At 36.3% G+C, this 17,286-nt stretch overlaps 2 protein-coding genes across 4 annotated transcripts in view; one reads left to right on the top strand and one right to left on the bottom strand.

Moving 5' to 3' along the window:
- HACL1 (2-hydroxyacyl-CoA lyase 1) overlaps positions 1–17,277 on the bottom strand; it is a 23,044-nt gene extending 5,767 nt beyond the window's left edge. The window contains exons 1-10 of one of the 3 annotated variants that reach the window (XM_026842731.1): positions 16,654–17,277; positions 16,404–16,508; positions 11,151–11,191; positions 9,815–9,895; positions 5,679–5,751; positions 5,106–5,183; positions 4,006–4,100; positions 3,431–3,543; positions 1,687–1,822; positions 449–554 (exon numbers count right to left, since the gene is read on the bottom strand). In XM_026842731.1, coding sequence (XP_026698532.1) covers positions 449–554; positions 1,687–1,822; positions 3,431–3,543; positions 4,006–4,100; positions 5,106–5,183; positions 5,679–5,751; positions 9,815–9,895; positions 11,151–11,191; positions 16,404–16,508; positions 16,654–16,668 — 843 coding nt within the window. In that variant the 5' untranslated portion in view covers positions 16,669–17,277. Of the gene's footprint in view, positions 1–448; positions 555–1,686; positions 1,823–3,430; positions 3,544–4,005; positions 4,101–5,105; positions 5,184–5,678; positions 5,752–9,814; positions 9,896–10,536; positions 11,125–11,150; positions 11,192–16,403; positions 16,509–16,653 lie in introns of those variants that run through there. The other 2 variants (XM_026842732.1, XM_026842733.1) reach the window with 2 other exon arrangements.
- BTD (biotinidase) overlaps positions 17,273–17,286 on the top strand; it is a 9,345-nt gene continuing 9,331 nt past the window's right edge. Inside the window, exon 1 of the mRNA XM_026842736.1 lies at positions 17,273–17,277. The gene's annotated coding sequence lies outside the window, so the exon portion shown is untranslated. The remainder of the gene's footprint in view (positions 17,278–17,286) is intronic.

The raw sequence follows: 17,286 nt of genomic DNA, 5'->3' as shown, positions 1-17,286 counted from the left end.
TAGAATGTTAAGGAGAAGGGGTGTTTTTAGTGATATTTACGAGAACTAAAAATCTAGGCTTAGGTATATCCTTAAAGTCTATACAAAGCAGCAGTTTTCTTACTGAGAAAAGTTTGTATATGCTACTTGGCAGTTAAGAATTTGACTAGTATGAAAAAACTGAAAAGTGAATTGCAACCACTGAATAAACTTCCTCCCTTTCTTTATCAGTGGTGTATGAGACCTCTAAGGTTACATGGAATACTAATTTATGACCAGGTCACACAGATTATGAACTGAATTAGTATTTTAATACTAACCATTTACAGTGAAAAAAAATTACTTTGAGACAAAAAAAAGGAAATTTAATTATTTAGAAAAAGGAAACCTAAATAATTTACAATAATTGCTCTAGGCAATGCTAGAACACAGACAACTTCCTTCAAGTGATAGTAATTTTCCTGCTTACCTGAATAACCTTTACATCATGTCGAAACCTTGGTGGAAGACCAAAATGCAAAATCCAATTCAACCTTGCACCAAGCAAGATGATTACATCAGCATGCTGTAATGCCCTAATAAAGGGAAAGAAGAAAATCAGATAAGGAGGAGTTATTATTAAATAGTGTTTTGAAAATTAGAAGTAATCCTAACCACTAGAGCAACCCCCAGAATATACATATAATCCTTCCTTCCTCTAACCTGATTGCTTAGCCCCAAAGCCCTGTATCCTTTTACATAGCCAGTCAAAGCATTCTTGACTTTAGGAACTCGAGAAGAAAATTAATTACTGTTTTCCTAATATAGTGTGTTTGAGAAAGGAATCATTACACTATAGAGACTAACCAGATGCTATAATGATGCTGAGGTTAAAAGCAAAAGACTCACTGCTGTGACACTGGTAACAGTGGGTGACAAAATTAAAGACTGTTGTGGACCTCTCAGTTTAGAATCCTGTTAATCTACCTTTCAGCTGGGTAGACAATATTTGGTATATTCTTTAATTCCCCATTTTTCTTCCCAGCATGCTTAACAGTGATAAAGCTAAGATGCTCAACAACAGACAATATTTTAATCTCAAAGTATATGAATGCTCCATGTGCAAGCTGACTCTGTGCATATTCATATCTATTAAGGTTCTTACAGTCCATTCACATTAATTTTGCCAAAAGCCAAAAAAAGCTTATAAATGACTTTAAACACAGTCCTTCAGTGTAGCTTGAAATACCTTATTTTTCTTTTTAATTAAAGTGCAATTTAGTGATGGTGTATTGCAGGCACCATGCTAAGAAAGCAGATAAAACTTCAACTGCAATGTATGCATCTTAAGCTTCTGTTTATTGTGTTAAAATAAAAAGCTAGTAATTTGTCTAGTTAAGTTTAACAAACTGTTTGCCAGTTTCATTTTATGTTATGAAATACATACTAACAACATGGATACATCTACTTGCCATAGGTTTCATAGTTAAAGAATATTAGCTCTCAGAAAAAGTATCTTCCCAGCCAGCATTCTAAGCATTGTCAAAAGTGATCCACCTAAATCTGTTGTCTCTTTCCAAGCAAGATCTTCAGTGCTCTAAAATGAGGTGCAAAGAGTGGTTGAAAAATTTCTGCTGTAAGCATTTTGTCTTCCCTGGCATCTGCAGACCACCACAATTCCTAGTTGTTTGTCAGATGTTAGGATTAGAAGCCTTGCTTTATATTTACGTTGATCTTGCTGCAGCTACACAATTTGGATGGTTATCAGGAACTACTCCTTTTGCCATTGGTGTAGGCAAAAAAGGCAATCCACAGAGGTCCACCAACTTTCTGATGTTGTTTTCTGCATGTGAATAAGCAGCACCTGAATAAAATGAAAGAGACTGCTTAATAGTACAGAAACCTACCCTATTCACTTGAATTTAAATTAACCTGATTAATAGCAGAAAGAGTACTATTCCCCATTATGAAAGCTGCCTGTTATTTTTCATTTTGCAGAATTCAAAACATAACATGCCAAACCACAGGTATCTGGGTTCAAATTTCCCATATTTTTGACAAAAGCTGTTTTGGTTTTTTTTTTTTTTTTTAAAGATTTTGGCTGAACTATTTAGTTATTTCTGTGAAGCAGGACAGGGAAAAATTGGAGATTCAATTTATCTAAAATGACAATTTTGAGTGGGAGGCAGAGACTTCTGCAGCAGCAACAGAAGATGACCTTTGTGTTTTATCATGTTATTTTTGCTTGCCCCTTACATGCTGTTGTACCAGGTGCTCCTTAATCTACACAAACAAGTCTACTATAAGCCTTTAATAAAAAAAAATAAGAGAAGCTCAAAGATGACTTTGTAAAGATGTGTTTGTTCATACATTTACTGTTGCAACCTTCAGTACATGGCTGCTGAATTAAAGTTGCTCAGGCAATCTAGAATAACTGACTGGTCCTTATGCCATGACTTAAATCCATGAGTCTTAAATCCTGGAGAATAAACTTCTGTTATTTCTTCCAAAAATTCTGCTAACAACAATATATAGCAGAAAGTCCATATATATTTGTTAAGTAGATTCTCAATTGCTGACATCAAAACCACACATATCTATGTATTTTTGAGTTTTCTACCTTTCACTTTCAAAGAACACCCTTTTGTTCATGTGTATCAAAGCCAGATCTATCATCTGTCTACTATTTCATTACCAAATCAAAGATAAGATCCATCTTATCTCAATCATTTCACTCCCTGATTAAACACAGAACTTCCCTTCAAGACACAGATCATTTTGACATCTGAAGGAAAATAGCCTGGGTTAAACAAGTTGGCTATTATCTTCAACAGAAATGCAACAGTGGTGACCAACATTCCACAAGGAGGGACAAAATAAGTGAACTAGCACAGACAATAATTACCCTCTATCTTCAGGGACACCTCTATTTCAGAAATGAAATACCCTGTCAGAGTACAATGAAAAGTCTGTAAAACAGCAATAACAGCAACACCCACTGTGTTGCTTCATGTCCCCACACAGGTAGGCTGGCACTTTCAGTTAAGTCCAAATGGAAGAATGACCTTTGGTTATTCTGATTCTTGCTATATATGCCCGAGCATCAGAGAGAGAATATCACTTCTGTATTCTAACAGAATTTGTTTGGAATTTTGGAAATGATCCCTTGGTATTGGCTCTAGCCTTAAGACAATGGTTATCTGAATTTTTTCTTCTTAAAATTGTATTTTATCAATTGACTTTTCAACTAGATGAAAGAGACAACAGTTACACAACAGAATAAAAATGCTCTGAAAACAGAGCAGATTTTTAACATAAAATTTCAAATAAGTTTGTGGCTTTTGTTTCAGGTTTTTTTGTTTTAATTGAGAGTGAAAAGGAGATGGCTAACACTTATGGAAAAAAAAAAAAATCACTTTGGTCATTGTTCATGTCCTGAACTTGTACAGTTCAAAGCCACAAAGCATGCTACCTTTTCCAATGATTAGCAGAGGCTGCTTGGAATGAGCAATGATAGACGCTGCTTTGGATACAGCAGAATGTTCAGCCGTGCTGATAGGAGGCGGCAGGCAGCATTCCACGTACCTGGAAGTCAAGCAAAACAAGAGAGTCTCTTAAATGAAGAAATGTGGAAAGATAAAACCTATTGTTTAGCATAAAACTGCTGTTGCTAAACAGTGTTACAGCATTTATTGGAACAGGATATATTTTTTTCAAAACAGGCTTTGAAGTTTTTCTTGCATGTTTCTTTAATCTTACAGGTAGTGTTGTTGCAGAGATTTACAAAGTGATATCATCATATTCCCATCATACCAATTAATTCCTTTTTGCACATTTCATTACAAACTACAACCTCCATCGCATGTTATGATGGAACATCGCATTTAGAGGCTGGATATTTAGTATCATTTCAACCTCATGGCAATTCAATCTATTGCTCTTGTTTATCCTTTTCTGTTTTTAAGAAAAGAAAATACAAAAGTAACTTAAAACTAAAATGCCTTTTATTCAATGACTTGAAGAATAATGAATATAATTTTTACGCACTTGACAGATCTCTTATTCACCTGAAGATTCACAAAATCCCCAGGTATGTCAATATAGCAGGAACCTGGACGACCATATATGCTGGTTCTTACAGCCTAGAAAACAGATAATCACAGTTTTGACCACTGTTTGAAAGGATTTTAAAAATCTTTATATGTAAAAAAAGAAAAACCTTCTGCAGGCAGAGAAGGAACATGCTGTTTTGTATTGCTGAGCTACCATGGAGAAAGCTCTCATGAACTAATTCATTCCAATAAATTCAAGTTTTGACAGCTATTTACATTTTCCCCTATATGCCAGTTGAAGCCTTTTGGTAGATGCACAGTATTAGACTGTAAATTCTTTATTTAATTTACAATAAGGCAAATGCATTATCAGTTGTGTCTGGAAATACTAAATGAAACTTTCATGATGAATTCTATTTAAAGTAGCATGCAGGCATTCGTTGTCTTGATTTTTCTCCATTTTCTATTACTTTTGATTCTAATTATTCTATTATAGGTAGATGCTCTGCTGAATTTGCACTTCTGAAAATAGTATCATTGTATGCAGAATTTAGGCTGATGTGGCTGAAGTGTTGCTGCAACAGTAGCAAGAGACTTTTGTAGTCCTTCCTGAAGCACAGAGATAAGGACTTGTCATCTCTCTCTCTCAAAAAAAAAACCACCCAAACAAACAAAAAAAACCCAACCAACCAAACCAACCAAACTCAAAACCCAAACACAACCACCTCTACTGCTTCCCCTCCAAATCTCCTTCACATCATGAGGTGTGCTAAAAGAGCTGAAGTTTGTAGTATTACATTTCTGGTTATTGCATCCTAAAACTATTTCTTCCATAAAAAAATTTCCAGCTCTGACTGAAGCTAACAAAAAATGCTGCAGGGATCAGTAAGCATCAGATTGAACCAGAATCTATTTCTAACATCTTCCATAGCATCGTTCATAGGAAAGACCTCCCTGGTTGTTAATTTAATTAACCACCATCTAACATCTGCAGGACCAAACCATTTACAGTAACTATACAAAAAATAAACTCCCAGAACTTATATAGGAGACAGTTATTTGGTGTTCTGTTGCTAATGTAGTATTTTTTCATACCTTTTCAATAATGGCAGGAATAACTTCTAGGCTGCTTGGACGGACAGACAGTTTGTTGTACAGCCTACCAGCTTCAACCTGAATAAATGCATATAACCATTATATTGATTTATCAAAGTGATTTGCTCATTTCCATCTCATTTCAACATGAATAAAATGGAAAAAACTCCAAATGGAAAGCAATAAACTGAAAAATCCCACACAGGAAAATGCTGTTCCTAAGCTGCTGGAAACTGTCAAAGCCCTACTCATTTTTTCCCCCCAGAAAGTGGTGGCGTTTTTCTTGGAAAGTTTATTTTGTTTTCTTCCATCTCAGAAAATACAGACAAAGGCAATTTATACCAGCTGAGAACCTAAAACAGAGCATGAATTCTAACATGAGTATGGACAAAGACATTCCAGGTAATCTGCTGTACTTACACAGTGTCAATTTTGAACCAGTAGATGGAGCAAATCAACAACATTATAAAATCTGTCAGGAAATGTTAGTGTCTGGGATTGTTATTCCTAATGAAGAAATGACATTAATTATTTAACTGAAACCTTTATGTAGAAACTTGTATGTCTGCATACCTGTGGGAATTCCTGGAAAGCTCCCATGGTTTCCTGATTTCTGTCAGAAGAGCCTCCTATAACAATCAAAGGCCTAGAAAGGTATATTGGAAAAACTCAAACAAAACAACTTTAACATATATTTTTATAACTCTAATCACATCTGTAAACTCTCCTTATGGTCACAAATCCTACTGCTTGTGGGATGTTGTGGACCTTCAGCATCCACAGATCTCAATAGGAATAGAAAGTGACCAGCACAATACAGGAGTGGATGGATTCCAATATCAGCATGTCAACTGGTAGACTTCCTACCAGCTTTAGGATCACTAGTTTTAGGACAGTCTGGCCATATTAAATGATCTGCATCTAGCATAAAAGTTCTAAACTCAAATCATATTGCTATCAATTTTCATTCAAGTTTGATAAAATGGGTGGCAAGGTGGTTTGAGAGGAATGACAACAGCTAACCTAAAAAGCTAAAAAGTATTAATTGATCTAAAAAGTATTAAGAAGTTTGTTTACAAGAGGCACTGCCACGTGCACAGCCACTAGAACTAGGAAACAGTATTTTCAGAAAATTTAGATTTTTTTTGTATACAACTTGGAACACAGTTATCTGAAGTTAGCTGACTATCCAACAGCAGTTCTCCCTGCATTCAGTTATTAGTAAAAAACCCAAAAGACTTAAAATCAACATGTCTACAAGCAGTTCTGTTCTTAAATTAGTTCACAGCTATGTGAGAAAGGCAGCATTAGTTTGCATTATGCGTTATACATTCCACCGAAGCATATTTTTATTATCATTTCCACATAATACAATAAATTATTTTCCTGCGGTGAATGAAAAATGGTCTTTTATTCAGTTTGTAGGTGAAACTCCTTAAAATGCTAAATGTTGAGTCAATAAAAGAAATTTGTCTTATTAATCTGCTCATTCTCCACACTAAATTGAAATATTGGGTCAATACTTTCTAGACTTTTTCTCCTAAACAAATATCTCTTCAGATTCCTTTGACTGCATTTATCTATATAATGTATTATGCTGAAAGATTTACAGTGTGCTCAATGCATAATCCTAAATTTAATCACCCATATGATTTGGGGATATGTGTATCTAGATCCAAGCTTCATAACCAGGGCATTTCTCTGCCACGAATCAAAAATGTCAGTTCTAATCCCCTGACATGGTGAGATGAGAACTTAAGGCAGTATCTTACCTCTATGAAATATCTTTATAGAAAAAAATGCATTAGATGTATGCTCTATATATTTTATTCTGCTGATTCCCCTCAGCAAAATGATTATGACTATCCATATATAACCAGTCTGTTTCACAGTGATAAACCCTATGTTGCTTTCACTTATCTTTTCAAATGTATTCGTTTTAATAATCAAAAAAGCTACTCCTTCCCAATACTGAAATATGATTAAGAAAATGCTGTACTCTTAAGAAAGCCAACTCCAACAGCTATATCTTGAAAAGATCTGGTTCTGTTTTTGAAGTTTACATAATTGTAACCAGAAAGAATTTATTCCCCCAACAAAATCACTGTACTACTGTCACAATACACTAGATATTTTAAAGAGCAATGCTTATAAATTAAGTCAAAAACAACAGTGAGGCAGGGACAACAATCAATATAATGAAATTAATAATGGAACTAATAGTAAGTCTTATGGACTTGCAGAATAAAAACTTCTGTAAACTGAAAAAAAAAATTCAACTGCAACTTCTGGTAAAGAGCATGGTACCACATACTGAAATCATACCAACTATCAGAAACTATTATTTGGAATCTATTCTCATAGCCAAACTAAGATACAAAAAGTTCTGCTCATAATGAGACAAGAAAGAGGAAGGCAGCACAACATGTAATTTTTAACATGAAATATCAAAAGGTTTTACCCTTGGAAATGCGTTTACCAAGGCCTCATTAGCTACCTAGCTGGCTAGATTTACACGTCCAAGAGCTCACTGTGACAAGCTTCCAGGGCAAAGCAAAGGCTCTTCTACTCTGCCAGCCTGTGCTCAGGCAATAAAATCTAAAAGGACAATTGGTAGCCAACTGTGCTATCACACTGCTTGACTTTCTTCCAGTTGATCCAGGTGAAAGAAACCTTCTGTAAGAGACTGAAACTGAAAAGAATCAGAAGAATGGGTCTCCAGGCTCAAGGAGGACACCTCAGACTGAGCTTTAATGACTACCACTTAGTCTGAATTATTTAAAGTCAGAACCAGTTCAACTATTAGCTCACCTCTGTAAGAAATGAGCCATGGCTCAGTCACTGTAGCACAATAATAATGCCAGGTGTAATGTCTAGAATTGCATGACACCTGGGAGATACTGATGAGGGCTAACCTTGCCCTACAAATAGTCTCCTCCTGGCATTTCCTTGCTGGGGATTGCATAGAGCAGGAGACTTAACACACCCTGTTGCCACAGAAAGGGGAAGACCTCTCTAACTTCTGCTCTCAGCTGCATAATCCACTCCCTCCCTCACCTAGATGCTTGATGCTTGCCTGACTGCAGAGTGAGCCAATAGAGATTACTTATCTACCATGACATTATTTATTTATATTTGCTGGATTGGCTTTTTGAATAATGAACTGAATGTGATTTGCTGGGGCAGACAAGTACCAGAGCTGTTAAAGAGTGCAAGCAGCAGGAGTAATGGCCAGGAGAAAAGTGTGGAGATGATACAGGCCCATGTCCCTTTTAGTGGCAGACTGCATTAGACCAGTGTAACCAAACCACTCAGTGTGTATTCTATTTTCATCTCTTTTCCTTTGCTTGGGCTACTCCCGCTCTTCCCTTGCAACACTCCTTTTCCATAGCACCTGCTCAAGCATTCATGCTGCTATCTAGTCAAACAGGCTAGAATGCTGATTAGTTAACACAACAGAAAAATCCCTAGTTTATCTCTCCAATGCACAGCTTCCTTTCTTACAAAAGTAATGCCAGGTAAAACGTTTGAGATTCTCAAACACTCATTGGATGTGCCTACTAATGAAGGAGCCAAGGAAAATTAGTTTCACTAGGCTAAATTGGGGATTTGTGAACACGTACTTCTCTCCTTCTGGCACATGGCAGGCAAAAGGCAAGCCTGATGTAACCAATGAAATAATCACTGGGCAAACACTGGTTTGGTCAGTGAAATCCAATCTTCTTATTATACTGTCAAATCTTCTGCCAAACTAGATAAGTCACTCCCTTCACCTTTTGCCAGGAGTAAAGGTTTACACAAGATCAAGTCAGGTAAACAAACTTTATCTCATACAAAAATACATTTGTGAGAAAACAGAAATGTATCCTGCAAATCCACAAGCAAGTGCCATGAATGCATCTTTCTTATAACCAAATCCATGACTGTTCAAAGGCAAGGTTTGCATATGATCTTTTTTTCAGTCTAAGGTCACATAGGGACAGCAAAACTTTAGTCAATGACTCATTTTTAAAAAAGAATCTGAACACTGCAGGTCTTTTTTTAGTGTCAGAGACAGGATTTGTTAGCATTCTTGTTACTGAGCTTCCCTTGTCCATCAGCCACTGCTGATCTAATACTCTAGATCACATGCACCTGGTATTACCAGAGCTTCTAACTAAAATACATCATACAGCTTTCTGAACAGCTTTCAGTGGTAGACCAGCTGAAGTTGCCATGTCTCAGTGAAGGCTTGTGGGAGTAAATGCTCCATACATAATTTAATTCAATACTTAATTACTTCTCCAAATGTCTGCATGGGGAGCAAATATGGATTTTAACATTGTAGTTGTCGATTTGTTCACATATGAAATACTGTAATTCAAAGGCAATGTGGATTTAAATTTAGAAAAAAACCTCTAAGACTCTCCATGATCAATAAAGTGTTACAGGCTGAGTACTGACTTCATTTTCAAATGTATCCATACCATCAGATATATTGATAGATTTTCCAATATATGCGTAATGGGTAGGACAAAAAGGAGTATTTATCTATGAGAATACAAAAGATGGAACTAAATTACTTTTAGGGTTGATAAATGAAGAATTCTCTTCTCATCCACAGAAAAGAAAAAAAAAAGTCCTATACTAAATACTGTGGAGTTCAACATCTGCAAGAAATAACAACAAACAATTATTACAAATTTAAAGGGAAAATGTAGCTAAATTACCAACAGTTCATGGTTGCATTTGCCATCCCACCAAGGGCATGCAGAAAACCTGGACCAGACACTACAAGACATACTCCTGGTCTAGAGGGGAAAAAAGAAAAAATAAAAAGTGAGCACAAATAAATCACCAACAATAATTAGTAAGATGCTGAAATATATAACATTAAAGTTTTACTCATATCATCAAAATGCATGAACAACAAGGGATTTGTATGAAGGACTAAAGATAGACATAGGAATCAGAACTCATTTAGCTGTATCAACCCAATGGAAAAAGCAAGTGAACAGTTGTTACGTGTCACCCACACAGAACATATGTAGGCTCATCATAACACAGCTCCTTACTTCTTTTATTGCATTTACTCCATCATCTAGATTTTATATGGAATTTGGTAGGCCACTTATATTTGCAGTTCTCTCAACTCCACTTTAGCATAGGTATCAATGAAGAAAGCTCACAAAGGAAGAAGTGCATCTGATTCGACACAAATCTTACTATAGTTTAAGTCAGGCAGAGGCACTTGTTATTCCAGGTGATGAGATTAAAATGACAATTCTTAACTACTGAGCATTTTTTAGCAGCTTTATACTCTTTAAATATCAGAAAAAAACACAACCAAAAACCACAAAACAGCTTACTTCCAGAGGATTATTCAAAGGAAGAAAAACTACAAAACCATCTAACAGGTGTCATGCTTGCAGACAGAATAAGGAATGATCACCTACATCACTGGGTCTGCAATTGTGAGCAAGCAGACAGCAGATGTTTACTTTAGAAAAGGATCCATGGGATAGCCAAGAAGCACACCTCCAGTCACAGGCTACAGAATGTTTCCCAACAACATTAAGAGCAAAATACAGTAGAAAAGAGAAGTCAGTACTTCATGTCAGAAGCAGCACAGGGGAGATTGGAAGGCATATATTCAGTCTGTGTATTGACAAGGTATTTGTTGAATAATATGCCCAGAAGGTAAGATTAAGGTATAGTGGGTCCATCAAGTTGCAATGAACAACGGTGGCATGATTTCTGCTCCTCATACCAATGGTGTTAAACTGCTACTTAGACATTAAAAAGAAGAAAAAAAAAAAAAAAAACCCAAGAAAGTTAAGATAGACAGTATCATATGAGCTTAAGCATTTCCTTGTTCCTGCCCTGAATCATAGCAATAGAAATACTGATAATCGTTAGTTATTCTAAAATTCATGTGCCATTTTAACTGCCCTACATCTGCACACACTAAAACCACCCAGCTCCAAACCAGAAAAACATTCCTAGCCTCTAACTGCTGAGTGTAATACAGTTAATATTATAAATATAAATAAATATGGAATGTACCTGCCAGTCAAATATCCAACAGCAGATGCAGCATAACAGGCCTATAGAAAATATTGGAGTTAATTATATAGTTATTATTATGTATACACATTTCATGATACCTTGTACATAACTTTCAACAAAAATAGTGAAAATAAGCAAGTACAGATTTTGCCCTGATCATTAGAGCTTAAATGTAAGTAGAAGCAGCCCTTCACCCTCCCCATTGTAAGGTGTGTTCATGAAGGCTTATCTGAAAATTCTCAAAACTCATCTCCACATCTCAGGCTTCTGTTGTTCCAGGGTATTACATTAGGAATATTTATAACTAAAAGAACAAAACCACAACATAAAAGAAAGCCCCCATAACCAGAGAAGCAAAATGAACAGAACAGCGTAAGAAACTTCTGCTTTCCAGACTAGCAAGGAAGAGGGATTTACAAGAGTAAGGCAATAAACAGAAATCCAGCCATGACTGGAATGACTCATTGTATTTCAGAAATTAAACAGAAGGTTGAAATCACACACTGGTGAGATTCATTAGAAGATTAGGGATTGTCTTTCACAAACTGCAGTACTTCTCAATCTATTTCTGGTATCATGTTTAGTTTTAGCTACTTTGACATTTCAAAGAAAAATTGTATTTTGAATAATTTTCACAGAAGTAGTGCCTACAACATGTATTAACATAGCTTAGCAGAAGTATTATTACAGAGTATGCTTTTATGTTATTCCTGTACTAATATTAAACATTCAGATATAAAGTCCACCTGGTAACAAGACAGTATGTGACCAAGTAGAAACAGAAGCTCATGGGTGACCTCAGTACTCTAAAGGAGTCATACATGCTTTTTGTCTTGAATTCAGCAAGCTCTAACGCTTAATGGAAAGAAGTAATTTTGCAATATATTTTTTTTAAGCAAGCTCCTGGCCTTATAGCTTGCTTCTTTCATTTTGAAATAGAGTTGGGATTTTGGTTTTTGGATGAGTAATTCTAGGTAACACAGCATGATAGCAATGTCAGCTTAAATGAGTGAAAACACTGACATTATAAGCAGTAAGAAGAAACTGTCTTTAAATATCCTCAAGCTCCTACAGATACAGACCAACAGAGTAAAAACCTGGGGCTTCATAGAGGAATAATAAGCAGCCCTTACATTCTTTGCAGCATTAGAATAGGGAATTGTTGACAAAAAAGTACACTGACGAGAAAAATCTACTCCTACTTTTCATAAGACGCTGACATAGAGAAATGTCACTAATATTCAAGAATTCAGTAACAATTTGATGATATATCTATGTGCAAAAGTTTAGAAGTATTTGGAGTAGATGCTACTATAAATCTTGTTTAATGGAGCTCAAAGTATGGTGTTGAGTTCCCATGGCAATCATGTTTGAGAACTGAGTGGCAAAATAAAGCAGCACATAAAATCTGAGTTCATGTACAGTCATTGCCATTAAAACTTTTACTGCTTCATTCTGCAAGGAAGCAACATGACTACATCTATCTGTATTTAGAAGTGAGAAGATCATAAATAATTTTGAAGGTATACTTAAAGATTTTTTGTGTGTGTCTTAACAGTAAGAACAAAAACCCATTTTACTTATGAACCTTGCACCACCTCATTTCCTTCCCCCTGCCCCTCCAAAAAAACTCCAAACAGAATAATGGTACTCATCTTATTTGTTAAGGTCAAGGTCACAATACAGTTGATCAGCTGAAGCCAGATCCTTATTTTCCTCAGACAGGCAAGAAGATCATAGGCATATAAAATGCAAATGACCATCAAATCCACAATCAACATTAGAAAGAAATGTAGGAGGTCCAGAAGCAGACACTGAACTCAAAGTTTGCAACCACCCATGAGTGCTGGGTTTGAACTGTAGCCAAAGCAGAGGCCTGTTGCTCCCATACAAGCAGAAGAACACTAAGTAGAGTTTAATTAAACTATTCTGTTTTCAACTGAAGACAAAAGCAAACTAATACAACACAGCTAGTAAACAATGGTTAAGCATTTCTCTACCCAGTGGTCCTGTTAAAATAGTACTGCCGTGCCTAGGAGCAGGCCTGAAGCCCTTATGTTAACTGTACCTAATGCTAAATGTTCCTGTAGGACTTGTGATCAACTTGTTACGAGAACTTGATTTATGAACCTGAGCTTGGTACATGATGTCTTTTGTTATGACATACAACTTCAGTGTAGGCTTTGAAAACATGGACACAGGTTTAAAGCCGCAGTCCCAGAATAATAAGCCATCTGCTGATGGACAATTACTGGTCACTGAAGAAGTGCAACCTGAGAGCTGGGAAGACACTCCTTTTCTTTTAGGAAAAGCAGCAGTGGCTAAGCAAGGGAGGAAGAAAAAAAACCCCAAAACCCACAAAATCAAAACACAAACCCAGAACAAAGAACAACCAACAGATGTAGACAGGATAAGGCACCTGTTTTGGTCTGGGAAAGTCACATCCATCCAGCACTACACAGTCCAGGCATGGAAGTCAAGGGGCAAGACCTATTCAGAGGCCAAAACGCCTTATAGAAAGATATCTTTAAGGGGTGGAGGAAAAAAGACGTCCACTTTGATTCTGGCCACCCTTATTGAAGGGTTCTCCAGTGATTCCCTTGACAGCTAGCACCATTCCTGCTAGCTACGTTGTACCAGCACCACCATATTATATACTCACAACTTATTTAGAAAATTATTATCAGGAAGATATCACTTTGAATACATAGTGATACTTATTATTAAAGATTAAGAACTAAACATTAGCAAGGTATATTGTTAATGAGTAACAATATAGTAAAAGTTTTTTTTTTTTTTTTAAGTTTAAAACTTACCTGGGTTATCAGTCTCCTAAACAACCACAGCAATCTCTAATTACCCAAGGACAGGTACAGAAAACACATGCACCTATCGAGTTGCAACATAACTATGCAATGCTCAAGAGGGATATTGGACACAGGTTAAACTGCTTCTGGTGAACTTACGGCATGTTACAGGCCACAGGAGATGAGCTACCAGATACTAGTAGTGCTATTTAGCTTTTAACTTTCATGTTTTAACCTTGTCTTTATAGTCAAGCAGTTTATTCTTCAGTTTTACAGGCTTTTGCTACATCTGGCCCAGAAACAATGCAGAAACTCAACCTCTGGAAAAAACTGTGTTTTCTGTATATCTCAGATCATATACAGTTGCCTTCACCAATAAAGGAAGCAGCTATATACACATCCTCCGGAGCCAGACCACACAACTAACAAACTTGGACAATTAAAATCATGACATCTGCAAACATTAAGTGTATCTTGAATATACTGTGTATAACCTTTTACCCTCTCCTCTGCCAAGCAATCACTCTGATCTTCACTGAAAACAAAGAACCAAACAAAACCCACCACAATATATATCTGTTCATAATTTTCCATTCTCCAAAGAAGAGAAACCCTAACATTTTGATGTAAAAAAAAGTCTTCATGTTATCATTATTGCCCTAAGCAAAACTACCTCACTATTACACACCAGAATGCTTCTTGTCTTCTTCAATCTAACAGAACAGAGCCTAGTAAAGAGTGATAAATAGGACAGAATCTCATTTGGCAGTGCAAAGCAATCTTTTCTGTTAATTACAAACACATGAGGAAACAAATTTTAATCATGTTAATAACCAAAGCTAAAACTAGAATACTTGCAAAATAGCCTACAGGAATATAAAGACTGTGTTGAATTCCCAATCCTTCAAAGGAATCAAATATGCTTTTTAAACATATTTGCATATGTTTGCTCTCACATGATAACAGATTTTCCATAGAGACACACGGATTCCTCTACAAATTCCTACATTCCAATATAAGGATGTAAGGATTAGACAGCAAAACACACAGCTTGTGACCACCTGATTTAGGAGAACTACTATTTTAATACTTTATTGATTTCTAGATACAATCCATGTAGGCTATGAACCACATAGTGGAAAACAGAACACTGCTGCAAAATACAGGCACCTGAATACTATGCAGGTCCAGAATATTAAAAGGAGTTCCTTGTAAAAGTGGTAAAATTCTATTAATAGAACTTGTGGAGACAGAATCCATAAAAAAGTTAAAACACAAGAAAAATCTCCTCATAAGGTAATAATCAAACAATTTGTTTATTTGCTGGCATCAACAATGGAAAACTGAAAATGTAGCAAAGCAACTCTGAGTATGGAAAGCTGATGGACCATTTACTAGGAGTTCAATATAGAGTCAGCTTGTGTAGCAATCCTTGAAAATGAGGTAGAAATCTGAGGTTATTATATTCAACTTCAGACCACTAAAGAAATTACTGAATGTTTAAAGAGTTACTGCTGGGGAAAACCAAACAAATCAAGAACTAGTGGTGTTAACACCAAAATGCTAATGAGCTTGAGTCTAATTTCTGATACCTAGACAATGAAACTGAAAAATACACAATTAAGACTGTCTCAGTGTATGTGTTCGATTTTCATCATTCAGAAGCACTGTAACTTTCTATGGTTTGTTGTTTGGTGAGTTTTTAAAAGGAAAAAAAAAAGATACTACAGTTATTGAAAACAGTCAAGATAAGTTTCTCAGCAGGAAAAACTCTCCTCTTTGGACACTGCAAGAACAGAACAGAGACAAGTAAAAATCTGCTTTTTTAAGCCTCTAGGGAATAACTCCTAAGTAAAATATCCTTCTAAACAAAAAGAAAGAATAGTAGCTAAGAAAGCTCTAAAAAGGGAATTAAAATACTGCCAAATAGAGAATTTTAATATTGTCGTACTTTGGAAAGTAGGACATCAACAAAAGAAAATGACGGGAGAAAAATTTAAGGGTGAAGTAAAGTCTATAGAAAGCTACAGAAAACCAACAAACCTGGAGGAGCCTCCCCAAAAAATGGCAGACAAAACCTGAAAATATATTACTTGAAAGAGACAAAATTATAATTTTTTCTTCCTGCTATAGAACACTTTGTTCAAATTATTCTTCTCCCTATTTTCATCCTACCTTCTCTCCCTTATTGGAGAAAAGCATCTAAAAATGAAAAAAAAGAGTTGTAATTCCCTATGAGATAAGGAGGGAGCACTTAAAAATGGAAGGAGGAAAAAGAAACACCCAACTCAATCCACTAATGCTCTCCCTTATTCTAGAAAGACAGTAACTGCTTCTCCACAGGTTCTTTAAAGAACATTCAGAAACCACATTCTTCCTGGTAAAAAAAGGTAAATTAGATTTCAGTCATAAAGAATTGGTCCTGCTATAGATATATACTCACGGCTTGTTCGTTTCTCATTCCTACATATTTTATTCCAACTGCTTGGGCTGCAATTGCAATTTCAGTGACTGGAATACCAACGATGCCAAACATGTATTCAACATTCTAAAAAGAAAAGTGTTAAATCAGAATTGTTTCCAAAAGATAGCTTTAATAAACATGTGAAACACAGTCGTATGAACTACGCAGTCAGTCTAAAAGTAACTTGTAACAACATATATATTCACATAAAAGTTCACAGGCCACATGCAATGGTAGCTGACATTTGCAGCTCTGTTCTCCATGGTTGTACCAACTACTTGTAGGCTTCCAAAATCCAGTGCTTCCACAATTGTTCAGCCCAGCTTCTCAGTCAGCGTATGCTTATCCTTTTTTAACTGACCTCTTCTTATCTGGGATGTCTCTGCTATACCACCTTCCTGTTTCTCAGTAGGTCAGCTTTGCCTCTTCTGAAAATTCCTCGTATTGTTATATGTTCTTATGCTTTCACGGAGAATTGACAGAAAAAAAAGTCTCCAGAAACAACGGGGATTGTACCATGCCTGAGAAACTTACAGACGAAAAGACTACGCTTATTTTTATCGCAACTAAAATAACTTTTCGTGTATCACAGGCCAAACGAAAGTCCTTCGTTAAGACCAGTGCCAGTTCAGCACCATTTCTAAAGTTTAGAGACAACAAACTTCTGAGAACTGTGAGGGTGGAGCTGCCGCGGGGCGCCAGCAGTGCTTGACGGTAACGACGGTATCGGCTGAGCCCGGGAAGGCGCCAAGTTCGTCAGAACTAAGCGAAGGACCGGCGAAAGCCGCACTGGGCTCACCACCTCACGCCTGCCCACACGGCGCCGGGAGCTGGCGGGGCCGGGCCGCTGCCGGTCAGGGCC

The sequence above is a fragment of the Athene cunicularia genome (assembly GCF_003259725.1).
Source record: "Athene cunicularia isolate RWA chromosome 2 unlocalized genomic scaffold, athCun1 chr2_part1, whole genome shotgun sequence".
Taxonomy (NCBI): domain Eukaryota; kingdom Metazoa; phylum Chordata; class Aves; order Strigiformes; family Strigidae; genus Athene; species Athene cunicularia.
The sequence above is the reverse complement of the archived record's forward strand: the minus strand, read 5'-3'. Positions and strand labels throughout refer to the sequence as shown.